The following is an 18,795-nucleotide window of genomic DNA, read 5'->3' as shown; positions in this document are numbered from 1 at the left end:
TCGTAGCGACTTTAAAAAATAAAAAAAACACACAGGGGTGAAAAAGGCAACGGTGAGGATTGATAGAATTATGAAAACAGTAGGAGCAAATTTAAATCATGTAGTATTGTACTTGACAGCAAGAAATAAGTTGAGTGACAAGAACAAGTACTTGCAAAAAGAGTCTTAAAAAAACAAAAATAAGAAGTAGATTACCTATTAGTAGCAATTCCCAAAACACCAATCGATAGAGAACGTCATGAGCAATGCACTGATGTAAAAATTAATAATAAACTATGAAATTCTTTGATGGAAGTTACGAATTCACACAAGCACGTATCGCACAGAATTAATTGTACAACAGACACGTTATCTTAAGTTTAATACAATTTTAATACAGTTGGTTATTGGCAGTATGCAAGTAAATAAGTACCGACCTTTTCCAGTAATGCGGACGGGTTTTTCCAAGACTTCATTTATGGGCACCCCCAATTTGGCGTGTTACAGAAATTCTTCACTTAACAGCTTCTTAGCCGGATGTTGTAAATATAGATAGTTCTGCAAATGTATTTAACGAGGAGTTGGAAGAAATGGATTTGTAAGTATTTCATTTTTCGATTTCCAAATTCATTCATCATTCGTCTACGAACTTGGCGACAGCGCAGTGATATTACAAATAATTAAAAAAATTTCTTCCAAACTATTATCGCGGATTAGTCCCTAATCAGAGTTGGTTCTAGATGGAGATGGTATATACACCTGGAATACAGTAAAACTGTCTATAAAATGTCGCCAAAAGTAGAATATAAAAGCACATACATTTACAAATATGATTTCGACCTAGTTTTCAGGTAAAACAATTGTGTCTCCAACTCTTCCACAAACATCTTCTTTTTCTTCATCACTGCTTGTATATTATCCAGAAAGTCTGACATATTTTCATAAGCATTTTTCAAACAATCACGAATCGCAGTTGCAACATCCAAACAAATTTCTTCAATTACTTCGTCAATATCGTGGTTTTCTTCTCCAGTGAAAAGACGTTCCTCAAGTTTAGACGCAAATTATATATAAGAGTAATGTTTGCCAGATTTGCGATCCCTTGGATTAGAAAATTGCTGCGGCTGAAAATAGAATTTGGTTGAAAGACACAGCATACAACTTTTCTGACAATTTTGAGTAAATTGTGCCCACTACAGTCTTAAACTCGGTTCCGTTTAACAATTCCTCTACTGCTTTGTCTATGTCTTTTCTTTGTGCTGTGAGCAAGTTCAACCTCAAATCGTTGTTCTTATCAACCGAGTTTCGTAGTTCTTTCATAATCCCATTAAACAGCTTCTCAAAAACTTAATTTTCTCTAGGTTATACAACGTTGTTGTGAAGAGCATGGTGCTTCACGATTTTCATGCCGGTTTTTATTGTGAAGTCCAAAAGTAACTTGACTCGTGTTACTTTCAGTTTGGTTAACTTTGGTTAAATTCTTCAGTTCAGCAGTCAAACGAACCTCCTCGAAATACTTTTGTAACTTATCAACAACTTTAGCCAAGCGTTTAGAGATGCTTTTCACACGGGTATTTCCATGTAAGAACGCTGACAATCTTTGACAATATTCGAAAGCTGTTCCAGCAGGGGTTCGACTGACTTCATTAGTTTTGATCAAATATCGTCGATAGTAGCAGCAGCGTTTCTGCAGAGAGAGGGCAAAATGGACCATGTACATAGAAATTTCAGACAGATTAAAAATGGTTTCTAGATTTTTGGTAGGGTCCAACGCATTACTAGAGTTTTCAAAGTATTTCGAAGTTCTTTTATTAAAGGTTGAATGAACGTGGATATCGTCATTCAAACATCGAAAATGAGTAAACCAAATAACAACAACCAAAACAAAAGACATTTTATTAAAATACATCACAACAAATTCTACAATACGTTATCAATTTAACGTTGAATAAATGTATTTTGCAACTTAGATTCAACTTCCTCCTTATCATCTTCTACTGTCTCAATTGTTCTGTTATCGATTCTAAGCCCATTGATTTGACCTTGCAACATCTGCACACTATTTATCTCATTTACGGTATCTTCAACTCTCTCGATCTGTTCATCCGCGATTTTCACGGAGCGTGCAAAATATTCTTCCTCGTGTTTGGCACCTTCCACGTAGTCTTCTTTAGCTTCTTTATATTTACCCAAAGCGACGTCGTATTGATCTAAAGCCTCCTTATATTGTTCATCATCTTGACATAAAGAAGCTTTGTTGTCGAACTCCACAGCTTTGTTAAATTTCTTATCTCCACCGATCTTCAATTCGACAAGACGTAGCTTCTTCTTTGTTTCTTCACAATCAACCAATTTCATCCCCCGCTGTAACACAGATTTCGTTTTATGAAATCTTATTTTTGCTTCTTCCAATTTTCCTTTTTTCTCCGAATCCAGACCTTCCTCAAACAACATTGTCCCATACAAACGACAAACTTCATTTTCTTCTTTTCTTATATCGGTAATCGTATCAGTTTGATTTGCCGATACTTCAGCTTGACTAAGATGTTCGAGAGCGACGTCATAGATTTTTTTTTCTTTAGCTCTTTTAGCTTTTTCTATAAGTTCTTTGGCGTTTGTATCCCGCATCTGTGCTTCAGTGTTTCTAATGGTAACTTTAATTTGTTCAATTTGCTCATTTATCAGTTTTAGAGAATTAGAGAAATATTCTTTTCGGCAACCGGCACCTTCCTTATATTTTTCTTTAGCTTCTTTACATTTAGCTAAAGCTGCGACGCACTTTTTCAACGCAGAGTCATAATTTTTCTTTTTTACCTCTCTAACACCTTCATATTTTAATGTGCCAGCTTCGGCGGAACTTCTGTCTCCACTTAGCTTCAAATCTACAAGTTGCAAATTCTGCTGAAGCTCATTACTGCTCACCGATTTCTTGGCTCTTTGAAACCAGGTTTTTGCTTTTTTAAATTTACTTTCTGCTCGTTCCGAGTGTCCTTCCTTCTCTAATTCCCAACCCTCTTCAAACACCGATTTACCATACAAACTACAAACATTACGTTCTTCATTTTTGATCTTCGTAAGTGTATCCGGTTGATTTGTTAAAATTTTAGCACCCTTAAGATGTTCAAGCGCAAAGGCATACAACTTTTGCTTCGTCGCTTTTTTAGCTTCCTTTATCAATGCTTTCGCGTTTTCATTGTGTTGTTGTTTTGTAGTGTTTTCGATAGCGGCTTCTACTTGTTCGATTTTTTTATTTACGGCTTTTAAGGAATTGGAGAAATAACTTTTTCGATTTTTGGCACCTTTTAAATACATTTCTTTAACCTCTTTGTACATTGTGAGAGCCGCATGATACTTGTTCATAGCCAGTTCATATTTTTTGTTCTTACTCATCTCTATAGCTTGATTTTCCAACTTTACACCTTGGCTTAAACCCTTACAGCCATTAATTTTCAACTCGACCAGACGCAACTTCTGTCGAGTTTCACTACTGTTCACCAACCTCAGCGATCGTCGAAACAAAGATTCTGCTTTGGCAAATTTACTTTTCGCAATTTCTGAATGTTCTTTCTGTTCCCAGTCCAAACCTTCTCCGAACAGCGTCACTCCGTACAAACTACAAATCCGACTTTCCTCGTTCTTAATGTTCTCAAGTATATCCGACTGATTTGCTAATTTTTTGGCACCCTCAAGGTGTTCAAGCGCTAAATTGTATAATCGTTGCTTCATTGCTTCTTTGACTTTCTTCATCAATGCTTTAGCTTGTTGCCGTTGTGTAGTCTTTTGGATAGTGGCCTCTACTTGTTTGATCTGTTCGTTTACGACGTTAACGGAATTAGAGAAATACTTTTGTTGACCACTGTTACCTTCTAAATATGTTTCTTTAACTTCTTTGTATATAGTGAGCGCGGCAAGGTAAATATTCAAAGCCTTTTCATATTGTTTGTTCTCGTTCATCACCAAGGCTTGATTTTCTAACTCCATTGCTTGCCGCAAACTCTTATTACCATTAATTTTCAATTCGACCAGACGCAACTTCTGTTGAGTTTCCCTACTGCTTTCTAATGTCAATGATCGTCGTAGCAAGGACTCTGCTTTGTCAAATTTTTGTTGGGCCATTTGTGAGTCTTCTCTTTGTTCGTAATCCAAACCTTCTTTAAACATTGTCTCCCCATATAAACTACAAACTCGGCTTTCCTCGTTTTCAATATCGTCAAGTGTATCGGATCGAATTGCTGAGGTTTTGGCACGATCAAGGTAGACAAGAGCAAAATCGTACAAAGATTGCGACTTTGCTTTCTTAGCTTCCCGCAACAATTCTTTGGTTTCTTTATTTTTTTTCTCGTCTGTAGTGCGTTCTATAAAACCGTCAACTTGTTCGATTCGTTCTTCTGTAGCTTCCACAGAATCTGAAAAATATACATAACTAGATCTTCCACCTTCTTCAAATTTTCTTTTGGCTTCTTTATATTTGCGCAACGCTGCCTCGTACTTGTCCAACGCTGTTTCATATTCTTCGTTCGCAACCATCACAGAAGCTTCATTTTCTAATTCCGTAGCTGTATTGGTACTTCTGTTTCCACTTATCTTCAATTCGGAAAAACGTATCTTCTCCTGTGTCTCTCCACTATACACCAACTCCAACGATCGTTGGAAGAAAGACTTCGCACTCGAAAATTTACCTTCTGCTGCTTGGAAGCGTTCTGTTCTTTCCATAAATAAACCTTCTTCGAACATACTATCTCCATGCGAACTATAAACCTCACTTTCTTCACTCTTGATTTCCCTAACTATATCAGCTTTACTTGCTAAATTCTTAGCGTGACTAAGATGGTCAAGAGCTTGGTCAAACAACCGTCGTCTCATCGCCTCTCTAGCTCTCCTCAACAACTCTTCAGCTTCTTCGTTCTTGGTTTGTTCGGCAGTGTTTTCGATCGTTACAATGATCTTCTTATTGTCGAGTCTATATGACATTTTGTGTGATCTTTGGCTATGGTTGAATCGCGCGCAACATCCCACAACATATTTTAGATCTATGCGGAAAGTGTCTTCGGATTTATCTTTGAAAGTTAACGTGACAGTCACAGGGCAATGGCTTGCAGGTGAGTAGAGGTCCACGATGCGTTCTACTGATCCTTTGGCATTTATGGATAAACCGTTTAATTTGCTGCTTGGATGATTTGTGTTCTTAAAGTCGAAACTATCTAAGCCGGATACAGAAGTGTTGACGATGTCCGTGCTTGTGTCGTTGACGATTTTGATGGTCGAGGACGTGGTGCCCATTTTTGTGGAAACTGGAAGGATAAAAACTTTGTGAACGTTAATTCTAGAACTCCATTTCGAAGTTTAAGATTTAGTCTTTCGTCATCTAACTTCCTCTAGAAGATGTACAGAATCTTGTTTAAAAACAAAACCTACGGACCAACATTATACTTTTGGCACTACAGCGCGATGCTGCCTCTAAAAAAGAAGGAAATTTTGTACACTAAAATTGAATTGCTCTAAAATTATTTTATTAGACAGAATTTCCCTCGCACTTGAAGTTAAACATTCAAACAAATTCATCGTCTTAGAAAAAAAAAGTTAACGAAAATGGGATTCAAACCATGCGCTCAGAGTTCAAACTGTTCAATTTCAATGCATTAATCACTCTGGGACCTGCTTGTTTCGTATGTAAACGTGAAACCCGTGGTAAATATTATGCAGATTTCTGTAAAGTAATTGTGCTTAAACATCAAGGCGGATCCATAAACCTCAAGTTCAGGATATGATATTTTTTTTAATTTAATAGTCTTTACCAGGCAAAATGTTAGCGTGACGTCATTCAAATTGTTTGCCTACGCTCGGGAAGTAACAATTTTAAAAATGCAAAAACATTTAATATTTGCAAAGCTAAATTACAGTAACAGCTTTTATCAAAAATACAGCATGTAAAAAGACAAGTAAGAACATAATAAGTAGTTTTAAAAGTATAAAAATATTTAATATTAGTAAAAGTGGATTACAACAGAAAAGTTTTTATCAAAAATAGCACTATGCAATATGTTACGTGGAAAACACTGTCGATTTCTTTTGTTGAAAACGATGTAGCAAAAGCTTCGTTTTAGTCCATCACATTTCCGACGAAAGAAATCGACAATGTTTCCCGAGTAACGCATACAGTTCTGTTAGCGGAAAACAGTGGTGAAAACTACGTTAGGAAATCTCCATAAATAAAAGAAATACTGTTTTTTAAAAATTCATGACAAAAATTTCACCAGAGTGCTAAAAAGAAGATGACAATAAACTGCTTTAAAGAAACTGTTCTAATCTTATGTAGCGCAAGGTGTAGAAAGTTTATTATATTTAAAATTTCATAACAATAGAACATTATATCATAAAACGGAGATATTACGTTCTAAAAATATACTAAAAACCCCATGAACCAAAGGTAGGAACTCTTACAGTGTCGATTTTGTGTCGTCAACGATCTTGATGGTTGGGTGCGTGTATTAACGTTAATGGAAATTGGAAATTTTTTAGAAGCTAATCCTGGAATTTCACTTTAAATACGTTGTTTCTGTTGAGAAGTAATCTTAAGGCAGGGGCTGGTATGAATCAATAACTAAAGATTCTCTTTCAAAATAAAACCTGAGGACTACCATTACAATAGAAGAGGCGAGAATCTCATCAAATGAGAATTTTAAAAATTGACATCAAAAACACACAAAGTTTAAAAGCGTAAAAACATTTAATATAATATAATTTGGAATACAGTAAAATTGTTTATCAAATGTCATGAAAAGCAAAATACAAAAAACTTATGTTGATAACTATGATTTCAGCCTAGTTTTCAGGCAAGACAATTGTTTCTCCAACTCTTCTACAAACATCTTCTTTTTCTTCTTGACTGCCTCTATATTACCCACAACATCCGCCATATTTTCATAAACATTTTTCAAGCAGTCATGAATCGCAATTGCAACCTCCAAACAAATTTCTTCTACTACTTCGTCAATATCGTTGTTTTTTTCTCCAATGGAAAGGCGTTCCTCAAGTTTAGACGCAAAAGATGCAATAAAAGGGACAGTGTTTGTCAGATCAGCGATCCTTTGGGTTAGAAAATTGGTAGCTGATTCATCCAAGCCAGTATCTAATTGTTCAAGGATTTTGTTGGTGAAACCACGTACTCTTGTTTTGATTCCATCTTCCGCCAACATCTTTGCAACTACTGTATTAATATCGACCATAGTAGCTGTTCGAAGTTTGTTTTGTAGCGATGAATTTTGCTCCAAGAAGTTTTTCAGCGCTTGGATGATCATCTTTACCATTTGGTCTATAACCGAGATACAAATTTCTCTGATCACTACGTCCACGGTTGTGGTCAGAGTAGCGTTAATGTCAGTAAAGTCTTCTACTTCTCCAAAAACGGCAGATTTGAAGTGTGTTAGTTGTTGGTACACGTTTTCTAACAAAGGAGATACTTTCATCACCACATTGAACTCGACTTCGACCATCATTTCGCCAACATCGTTATTACAATTCCCTCCTTTCAAGCCATATTCAAGTTGGGCCGCAAAATTGTTGAATTGTTGTGTAAGTTGAAAACTGGAAGACACCAACACGACCACTGATTTACCCATTTCATCTTCCAGCAAATTTAGACATTGTGGCACGAGTTTCCTAAACAGTCTTTCAATCAAACCTTTCTTCAGAAGCTTTCTAACAGCTTCCACTATTAATTTTCTGTTCGTAGTCTCAAGTTTGAGCAACAATGATTTGCGATTCTTGATAGAACTGTTCAAACACTACTTAAACTCCTCCAAAATCGTATGGGAAATTTTCTTCCACACAAACTTCTTCGTTATGTCTAACACTTGTGGTAGACTTTTCAAGCTCTTGTTTTTCTGTCGAACAAAGTTCGTGCCGCTATTCAAAACTTCTTTTATTAAAGGTTCAACGAATTTCGACATTGCCATACAAACGTCGAAAATGATATCTTCCACGTAGTTATCTTCATTTCCAAGATGGAGACGAGCTTCAAGATCAAACACAAACTTGTCAACGTACAAAATAAACGGCGTTAAGTCGAGGCCCGCTCGAATTGCGGTAAATAACATTCGGAAGTCGTGTGTACCATTTTGGAGGCTTTCACAAAGTTGCTGAAGGAACACCAAAATCTTGTTTCTTTCGGTGTTCGTTACAATGTTCACAATTGTTACGATTCCGTCGGACGGATTTGTGCGCAACTTATTCTTCAAAGATTCGCTCGAAAAATTCCACCAGTTCGTTGGCAAGCGATTCTTCAATTTCCGTTATCAAAATGTTTTTAATTTTCTCCGTATCTATTGGCGTATCATCAAAGTTGGTAAAATTAGCTTCTTGTACAACATCGATGCTATTTTTAGTGTTTTCGTAAATCTTCTTCAGCAGAGGCGTGACGATTTTCATGATTTCGGACTCGATTTCGTCGATAATGGTGTCAACGTCGTTGTTATGTGAGCCACCAGTGAGGACATTTTCGAGAGCTTGGGCAAAAGTATATTGATAATTTCTTAAGTCGTTCAAGTGGATACTGATGTCAAAACTCAAGCTCAGGATTGCAACACCAGACTTACCGAATTCTTTCTGGAAAGAGACTAATACTTCCGGAACAAGCTTTGTCAGAAGTCTTTCAAACAAACTTTTCTTCAAAACATCGTTGAATTCTTTTTTGATAACATTGTAGTAAGATGTACGAAGTCTCTCCATTAATATTCCACGTTTCCTTATACATCTGCGAAGATTTCTTTTAAATGCTTCGGTTATCTTCGGTTGGAGTAAGTTCCAGACAAAATTGATTATTCTCGAAAATTTATCAGAAGTGCTCACACTCACACCTCCATTGTTTCGTTGATAAAACAGCTGTTCCAGGAGAGGTTCGACTGATTTCATTAGTTTTAAACAAATGTCTTCAATAATTCCATCAGTGTTGTTGTTTTCGTTTCCACCTTGTAGACGTTTTTCCAGTGAGAGCGCAAACTGGCCGATGTACACAGAAACCCCTGACATTTTAAAAATTGCTTCTAGACTTCCACTCAGTAGCTTTGTTTTTGACATACCTTCGAGTGTTTCGTACAGTTCGTAGAACAACTGTAGAATCTTGACGGTGTCATTGCTTAGAATTTCGCTTACTGTAGTATTAATTTCGTCTAAAGGCGTTGTTCGAAGTATCTCTACCAAATTCGGCAATTTCTTACACCCAGAAATGAGCATCTTGGTTATAAGTTGGAAAAACTTTCCCCGGAATTCGTACATTAAAACATCGACCATGTTCGTGGCAATGGAGGGCAATTTGTCGACAGTATCTTCAATACGAAAACTGTCCATACTCCGAACCGCCGAAACTATGTCTTGGGTTCCTGTGATGACTTTCTCTAGCAAAGGTAAAAGAAAATCCTCCATCCTTGAAGAAATCATTTCAATAATATCCTCGACTTTGTTGTCGCAGCAGCCACCACTGAGAGCTGCTTCTAAATCTGCTGCAAACTTGATACTGCATTTAACAAACTTGTAGGTACAGATGGTAACACTGAATCCAGAACTCACAATCCGACCTACGGGCATGATTTCCAACGACTTTAAAACGGCGAACGCGACCTGGAACTGTGCAATTCCATGGTCCCTTTGCAGCTGTTTAACCACAGTAAATATTGCCGCTTGCTCAGTCGTCCGAAGCTTCTCCATCAAGAATGAACGGCCTTTAATCGACTCCTTCAAGGCTCTCTTCATCTCGAATCGGAGTTTGTCGAGGATTTTTGCCGACATTTGTTCCATCACGAAATTTTCCGCAGCTGAAATGATCAGTTCTTTATTGAAACGCAGCTTTCTTGCTGTAGAAACGACCTTCTTGACGTTGTTGTAGCACTCCTTCAAAAAAGCGATCATTTTTGCTGCCGCTTTCCCGCACACTTCTTCGATAATTTGGTCGACGTTGTTGTTTGCATTTCCAACATGGTCTAGAAGCTTTTCAAGATTCGAAGCAAAGTTGTCAGCGTAGTTCTGGAAAATCTGCAAGTTGGTGATTGCTGCGGCTGAAGATAAAATTTGGTTGAAAGGCATTACATCAAACTTTTCTGACAGTTTTGAGTAGATTGTACCCACTACAGTCTTAAACTCGGTCCCGTTTAACAGTTCCTCTACTGCTTTGTCTATGTCCTTTCTTTGTGATCTTAGAAGTTTGAACCTCAAATCGTTGTTCTTATTAAGAGAGTTTCGTAGTTCTTTCATAATCCTATTAAACAGTTTCTCAAAGACTATATTTTCTAGACGTTTTATAACGTTGTTGTAAAGAGCAGGGTGGTTCACGATTTTCGTGCCGGTTTTCATCGTGAAGTCCAAAAGTAAATCAACTCGTGTTACTTGAAGCTTCCCCAGTTTTTCCAGTGCTTGTAGCTTTTCCAGTTTAGCACCACAGTCGAGTTTTGCGAATAGCTCTGGATTGGTGCAACTCAATTCATTCAATTTGGTTAACTGTTGAGCTTTGGTTAAGTTTTTCAGCTCAGCAGCCAAACGAAGCTTCTCGAAGTACTTTTGTATCTTATCAACAACTTTAGCCAAGCGTTCACATATGCTTTTGAAATGGGTGCTTTCACGTAAGAATTTTGACAATGTTTGACAATATTCGATGGCTTTGTCTAGGACCACTTTGGACTGTAAAGCGGCACTTAAACCGAAAGTAAGAATAGCTGTCCCATACGAGATAAATTTGGACTTCATGAACGCCTTTCTGTCGAATTCTTGAGAGCCTTGTGATAGAACTTCAAATATGATGTCTAAGAGGCCTTCTGAGAATAAGGTTGAAGCGATTTGGCTCATCATGGGGAAGACTGGAAGGAAGGCAACACCAGTGGTCAGGGCTGCAATTCCAGCACCAATTTGTATCTGAGCTACACCAATGACAGTCGGTGAAACATCGTGTACTTCTCTTAAAGCAAAAAGAGTATCAATTCCTATAGATTGTACTTCATGAAGTTCGTGGCTAGTGATTACATCATTCAACTTCGAGCTTTTAAAGACGTCTTGAAACTGTTCTTCCGCTGTTGGACTTTTACCTTGGATAGCCACTGCAGACAGCTGATTAATTTGTTCTATTAAACTCTCAACGTTACCCTTATGTAGTTTCAAGCAACTAAGGCGAGAACACATGTGCTTCAAAAACAAATTCGCATCTTCATTGTCTTCTAACGCTTCTTCTACACAGAAACTGTTGTCTTCTTTCATTAAACAACTATTGATATAATTTATTTCGTTGTCGATAGCTTGTCCAGCTTTTTGCAAATATCTAATTGCGTCTGTTTTATACTTCGTATTCTCCTTCACCTTGATGAAAAACAAATCTCCGACGGCTTTCTTAATTCTGTACATTATTTGTCGACCATCGAGTATCGCAATGTGAAAAAGTTTCAAATAAGCTCCTGCCAATAGTTTCAAATTGTTGTCGTCACTCATTTCAATGGCCTCCTGTAACACCTGAGAAGCTTCCTTTCGGTCGCCGTTCTTCAAATGGTACTCTGCCAAACCTAGACAATAATACGGATTATGACAAATCCTTCCACCAATGATGTGCTTTGCGTCTTCACGAAACTTGTCAAATTCAGCTTGTGCACTTGTCTTTTCTATTTCTGCAACTTTGAAGTCTTTCTTCTCCAACCAAAAAGCCCAAAACTCCTTCAAATCGTCAAGAACAAACCTTTCCTGTTTCTTTCGCTTACTTCGTCTTTGGTCACCATAGAATTTTAAAAAGAGACCGAAGAGTTGATCTTTGAACACCAGTTCTTTCACGAGAACGTTTTTGATTTCTTCCAATCTTGCAGATTCCCAGAGGTCTCTCATTCGCTTGATTTCGTCGTCCCCAGGACGAACTTCTTCTATGTTCAATTGTTCGATTCCGCTTTGACGGACGATGATTTGAGCTGAACCTTTGTTCCCTTGGCGAGACGTTCTACCAAAAGCTTGCTCTTCTACTCGTAGGTTGCATGGGAGAAAACCGACGCACACGTGTAGACCCCCTTTCAATTCCAAATCTTCTTGTGTTCGGAAGTTAGTTCCGCGTCCTGCTATGTTTGTGGCTAAAATGATATCCCCGATTTTCACTTGTTCTTCTGGTTCTTTCGCGTTGTCTTCGTTTGCGTAAACTCTGGTCTTCTGTATGTTCATAATTTGCTGGTTGAGGTTGAGAAGATCTTCTTCTGTTTCGCAGATTACTAGAACCGCTCTTTCGTTGTTGATTTTTTTCAAAACTTCTGCGATGACTCGATCAACCCATTTGTCGTCGTCGACAACCATCATGGGATATTCTTCGAAGACCTTCTTTTTGTAAGTGGGGATTTTTGCGTAGTTCACGTTGTAGACTTTGGAGAGTAGTTGTTGCTCTGCTTGAGAGCCCAAAGTGCCGGTCATTCCAAAGATGTTTTTGTCTTGGTAATTCTTGATGTAGCCGATGTTGGAAATAAAGCTGCTGGTCAAGCTTTCTGAAGTTAGGTGAAGGTTGTGTTTGAGTTGCACGAATTGGTGTAAGCCATTGGACCAGACTGTGTTATTCATGGTGACACCGGTGTTTAAGTAGTCCACCGGTGCTATGACTCTTTCGCCTTCGTCGTTAACAATGAGGCGATATTGTTGGTGTTCGTGACAGTGGTACTTGGCGTGAAGAGCGTTTGTAATCAGGACGTCTAATTTACTTTTTGCGTATTTCCTCAAATGGAACGGAATCAAAGCAATGTTTGTGGGATCACTTGCTTTGATTTTTTCAGTCAAGTAGTTCTCCATTTCGATGGTGGATTCTTCATACATCAAAGTATTAACTCCACAAGTGTGAGGATCGTTTTCGATTTTGGTTTGGATTTCTTCGCAATAACTTTTTTCAGCTTTGTGTAACTCTTGCCAGATTTTGATGTAGATGTACTTCAGACTTTCCATTCCTGGGTAAGGTGAGGCAAGTTTGGCAATGTGTCCTCCATTATCGATCAACATGCTATCAACTTCGTCTAGAATTACTTGGCCGAAACCTCTACCATGTCTCATGTTAGTTCCTTCACAACTATCGGTCAAAAAATCAAACTGAAAGCTACAGATTGATCCGTAAAGAATATTGGCGGTGTAGCATTTCTTAGACTGACCGTAATTATTGCAGGCAACAGTTAACCCAAACACTGTGTAAAAATCTCTGGTTTCGTTGACAGCATCTTGGGCTAAAACTGGATTGCTGGTTATAACATCGACTGTCAAACCTTAGAGTGCCTTAATAACAGCCAGTAGACAAACGATGAGAGTTTTGCCCTCACCAGTTTGTATTTGACACAACTGACCTTGATTCTTCCGATCGTGGAAAAAAATCAGTATTGACAAAATTTGGGTCGAACGAAGTCGACGTCCATGTTTTAATAAATTGAAAGCTCTATCCATGACGGCAATTGCTTCACAAACAGAGTTGTCATCAGTGCCCAAATGACCTTTCTTCTTTTTCGCCCACTCATTGATAGCTTCAATAACATTATCTTTCCACTTTTCGTATTTAGTTTTAACTAGTAACAATTTGTCTTGTATCCCTTTAACATCAGTTTGTTCTTGTTCTGGATCGTCTTGGTCCCTGTGAAAGTGAATCTGAGGCAACAAATCTTCCATCGGGGCACACTCAACTGAAGGAATTTCTTCGTTGTGTTGACCATTTTTGGCGATGTCTTCGACAAGGGTGCTGATATCTTCAGGGACGAGAGAATCATCTTCTTTTGTTTCTTCTTGTTCTGTGATTTGTTGCCCAAGCGACTTTATTTCGTTGTAATCGACACCAAGCTGTTTGTGTACCGTTTCTAGTGCTTCTGGGAATCGTTCGTCATTTTTGCAGGATTGGAGAATCAGAAAAATTTGTCGCAAGCGTTTCATTTCTTTGGAAAAATCTTCAGCAGCCTCTAGTCGATACTCCTGCGCTTTTTCGTCTACGTGGATTTTGAAGTCTTCGGAAAATTTCTTGATGTTCTCTTCTTGGAGACATTTTTTTCTGGCTTCTTCGAGTCTCTCATGGTTTACATCCCTTTCGTCTTTCTCAAGCTCTTCTTTCAAAATTTTGTGATAGTCGGCGACGTCACTTGCCAGTTTTCTTGGCAAGTTCTTCATGAACTGTTGCAAATACGCTTTGAATTTGGCATTCTTCGACAAATGAACAGTAAAACTGACGGCAGCATCGAATTTTTGTTTGTTGATTTCGGATCCGTTACAAAACGAAATTTCAAGAAACTCGTTACCTACATCGCGTGGTTTCTTCGCGAAAAACTTCAACAAGATTTCCAAGTTTCTTAGACAGAGGGGTCCATAAAGGAAATCTTCGTCTTCTTCGTGGTCTTGGTTTTCGTGAACAATAAATTCCACGTCTGGCACTAGATTTGTCAATGTTCTCTTAACTTCTAGAGGAACGGAAGCACCGGACGAGTCCTTGTACAAAACTGTGCTTTTACCACGATCTGCCCATATCAGACAAAAAACAACCCAAAGATCTACCGATTTTGGCAAAACAACAAACAGCGGCCCCTCGTTTTCAGGAACGCTGAATTTCCTCACAAACTTGTCGAGACTCTTAAAAATGCGGTACTGCCCCTTGTAGTCAAATTTGCTTCTCTTCATCAAAAACTTTGACGCTTTCTTTACATCCTTCCTGTTGTAGGGTTGTATCGATATAAATTTCCATAAAATTTCTTCATTGCCAACTTCTTCTTCGAGGAACGGTTTATAAGACACTCTCAAGGGTTTGGCTTTCTTGATGTTATTCAGCTGCATGTTCACTTCATTACACTCGTTAGCGAGATCTAAAATTTCCGATTTGTACATTTTTGGTTTGCACTATTTGAAAACTCACCTCAGACGAGTACACGCACTTTTGCGGAGAATGGTGTCGGGCACCGTCTTCTTTTTGAATCTAAAATTTTAATACAACGCAATGGGTGGTATGAATAAAACTGAGTAGATGCTCATACTCGAAGTACGAAGTACTTACTTGAGTATTAGCGAGTATTTGCTGAGCATGTACGGACAGTCAATGCTCAGGTATATAACAAAAAATAAAAAAATCGAAAAATCTAATTAAAATAAATGAAAAATTGGAAGATTGAAAAATTGGAGAACTCAAAAATTTAAAAATCGAAAATGTAACATCGGAAAATTGAGACATCAAAAAATCGAAAATTTGAAGAATTGAAAAATTGAAGAATCGAAAATTTGAAAAATCCCAACAGTAAAATTTCGAAAAATTCAATAACCGAAAAACTGAATATTGGGAAATTGAAAAATTCAAAAATTGAAGCGCATTTTTTATATTCATTTTTATGAAATGATGCAATATACTAATATAGCTCTCTTATATTAATCTACGAATTTTAGATGTTGATTTACCATCAATTTTATATATGTATAATCTAATCATCTACAATTCTTTAATAGATCAATGATAAAAACATTGTTTAAACGCTCGACCATCCTGATATATCTATTGACGTATCTAATCATCTAAAATTAAAAATGAAGACTGTTTTACATCCTTGACGACGTCACCGTTTCACTAGGTGGTAGATCTTTAAGTTAATTTTGTTCACACAGAACTTCTTTTCATTTTTCGGCTTAATATTACATACAATCTTTTTGGTTGTTAGTTTGTCCAATGGTCCCCCCAAAAATTTAATGACGTCATCTTAAAATTATTTACTATCATGAAAAAAAAATCAAAATCGTAAAATGAAATTTTGTGTTAGAAATTTTGGTAAGAGCCTAGTAAATAAAATAGAAGACCGATTAAAATTTATTCGTCAGCTCTAGAAAGTATATGAAGTCGTCTCAGAAACGCATTGTCGTTTCTTATTTATAGAACTTGTTAGAGATTGATTATGATTATATATTTGTCCCCACTAGATGCTGGTGACCTCTACTTCTGTTGAAATTATCGCGATTATCATACAAAAATTGAAAATGAGAACTTAAACGTTTTGATAACATTGTTTCATTAATTGCAAACTATGTTTAAAGTTGTCTTTGTTCATCCAATCCGGTCTTAAAAAATGGGCAATCGTACATTCTGGGCAGACATAGATTTTTTTTTAATTTGTAGTTTGTTAAGAGCATTTTTGTAGACAATATAATTATTATTTTATTAATAACATAATAAAAATATTATGTATATGGTATTCAATTTATAAAAATTCTTCATTAAGTGCTTACTTAAAATGCGAAATAAAAAAATTCTGAACTCTCGTCATTTTTTATTTATTTCCCCATTTTCGTCTGTTTGTAATTTTATTAGACTGTTAATCTCGAAACTACCAATTAAAAATTGGCTTTCGCATATTTACGCAACTTTTGTGATCTTAGTTAGCCTTGACTTGAAAAAAAAAAGGGCATCCAACATATTTCACAATGTATCATATCATAAAGTAACCCATGCAATAATAACACTATTACGCAACTTTCATCCACATCTTTACTTACATTTACAGAGTACGTCCACTTCCTTCTTCCTACACCCCACAACTAAAAAACTTGTCGAATTGTTTTACAACGCAATCAAGTGGCACCGAACTCCCACGAACCACTTTCGGTAAAAGTCGTCATCCAATCAGCACTCCGGGCGACGCGTTGGTTAAGAACTGGTGAATTCCCCGTCAGCGAACTACGAATAAAACGAGAACGAACGGGGGGTTACATCCTGCAAATCTGACATCACCTAATTAATTTGGGAAAGCGATAAATATTTTTTTTGCCTAAAATCCGCTCTTTAGTAATTAATTTAAAAACGTTTTTTCCCTTATCTCACACAAACATACTTATTGTTTTCTTGATTATAATCTGCCAATTGGACTTTGAAATGAGTGAATATAATACAGAAATTGAACAACTCATATTTGGTTGCATACTTCAACTTGAAGGAGGAAATATAAAAGTACCAAATTGTCGATGGACTCCATTACTGTACGTCCTTAGGTTATCCTCGACAAGAAAAATAACTTGAAAGTGTTAATGTTTATACTTCGGAAGAATATCACGTAGAAATTAGTCTGATTTTAATGAGTTCGTCCCCTCAAAACAGTGGAGCAAATGCAAAGCTATTAAGTAGTAAGCTACAATCGACAAAATGTTCTGAATATCATTATTACAGTTCTTATTAAATAAAGACCTCTGTATTTTCACATTTTCGTGAAAATGGGGTGACTCGTTCTTAATTTCATCAATAAAAAATATGAACGCTATGATGAATCACAAATAATTGTTTGTTTTTTGTAGTTCCTGATTAAATCAATGAAATAAATTCACGCATTGATTAATTTTTTTGAATCAGCCTGTATATGCAAATCCAAAAAATATTAATGGAATGATAAATCACAAGAAAAGATTCATCATATTTTATACACTTTAGATAGGATTTATTCAGCAAAATTTTGGGGTGGCGTCATCAATTTTTTAGGGGGGATGAGCAAATATATTTTGATAAAAAATTTACCATGCTTATAACTTTAAAACATCTTCACGATTTCAAAGCAATCGGTTTTGTAGTAGCTGAATACATCAATAAAATAAATTTACGCATTCATTAATTGTTTGAGTCACCCTGTATATGCTAATCCAAAAAATATTAATGGAATGATAAATTACAAGTACAGACTCATCATATTTTGTACATCTTATTTATTCGACAAATTTTTGAGCTGACGTCATCAATTTTTTGGAGGGGATAAGCAAATATATTTTGACTAAAAATTTATTATACTCTTTATAACGTTAAAACATCTGTAAGATTTCAAAGCATTCGGTTTAACAGATTCAAAATTAAATTGCAAAGTGTTGTTTTATAATTTTGATTTTTTTTTTCCAAAAATCTGGATGTTTCGGGTAAAAACTCAATTCGGAATGATAGACTACAGGTGTAGGACTATGTTATTTTATACAATTTAAAACCCATTTACATTCCCAATATAAATACAAAATTTGACAACAATCGGCCCAGAACTTTCGGCGATTATTATCTGTCTAATAAAAATCGGTACAGCAGACAGACATATGGAAACGAGAGACCTATTTTTTCGTTCTCTTGGGGTCATGAAAGGTCGAGAAAACGTAAAACTAGAGTGTGGACCAACGGACTCGATTATAATATTTCCTTCGCTTGCGCAATCCTCGGGGTACCGCGTCAATTTGTCGCGTGACAATTGATCGCAAACAACTAATCGCAGCGTCAATTGGTCGCAGCGACAACTGGTCGCAACGACAACTGGTCGCAGTCACAATTCATCGCAACACAATTCGTCGCAAGTACAACTGGTCGCATGCAACAATTGATCGCAGACGAAAAATGATAGCGTTTATAGAGAAAATAAGTAATTGTTATGCATGAGGATAATAAAATAAAGTGCTATATTCTCAAAAATTACATTATTTCTAGAAAAGTATCAAAATAAATACATACCAGTTCCATAAAAACAGTAAATATTAGGCTCATTTCGGACTAAACCAAAGTGCAAAAAAGTGAAAATATTGTAAAATAATTTTTTTAATGCTGACACATATTTCGTTGGTATGCTATTGTTGTTCATTTGGATTATTCGTCTTATTAATTAGACACTGAAGTAAGTGATTCATGTTTTTTTTCTCAAAAGTTTAAAGTTTGTCAATTAAACGAGTGAAAAAATAGTTTTCAAAACGTGTTACATAAGTCATTTTTTTTAAATAAAAAATGGCTTTAAAATTATTACAACTGTCAAATTAAAAATTTATAGATTTATAATAATCAGTGAAATTGTGAAAAAACTCTTGTTACAGTTTTAA

At 36.4% G+C, this 18,795-nt stretch overlaps 2 protein-coding genes across 2 annotated transcripts in view; one reads left to right on the top strand and one right to left on the bottom strand.

Moving 5' to 3' along the window:
* Nucleotides 1-18,795, top strand: part of LOC135142668 (uncharacterized) — a 115,000-nt gene that overhangs the window by 56,666 nt on the left and 39,539 nt on the right. The window lies entirely within an intron of this gene.
* LOC135142673 (desmoplakin-B-like) lies at nucleotides 1,849-16,594 on the bottom strand. The gene is made up of 2 exons (XM_064074419.1): nucleotides 16,465-16,594; nucleotides 1,849-5,270 (listed from the first exon to the last, which is right to left on the bottom strand). The coding sequence occupies exon 2, from the start codon at nucleotides 5,257-5,259 to the stop codon at nucleotides 1,918-1,920; it is 3,342 nt and encodes a 1,113-aa protein (XP_063930489.1). The 5' UTR covers nucleotides 5,260-5,270; nucleotides 16,465-16,594; the 3' UTR covers nucleotides 1,849-1,917.

The sequence above is a fragment of the Zophobas morio genome, unplaced genomic scaffold, assembly GCF_036711695.1.
Source record: "Zophobas morio isolate AGI-343-1 ecotype UQ-CSIRO unplaced genomic scaffold, CSIRO_AGI_Zmor_V1 ptg000049l, whole genome shotgun sequence".
In the NCBI taxonomy this organism is placed as follows: Eukaryota; Metazoa; Arthropoda; class Insecta; order Coleoptera; family Tenebrionidae; genus Zophobas; species Zophobas morio.
Note: the sequence above shows the minus strand (reverse complement) of the source record. Positions and strands in the feature narration are given on the sequence as shown.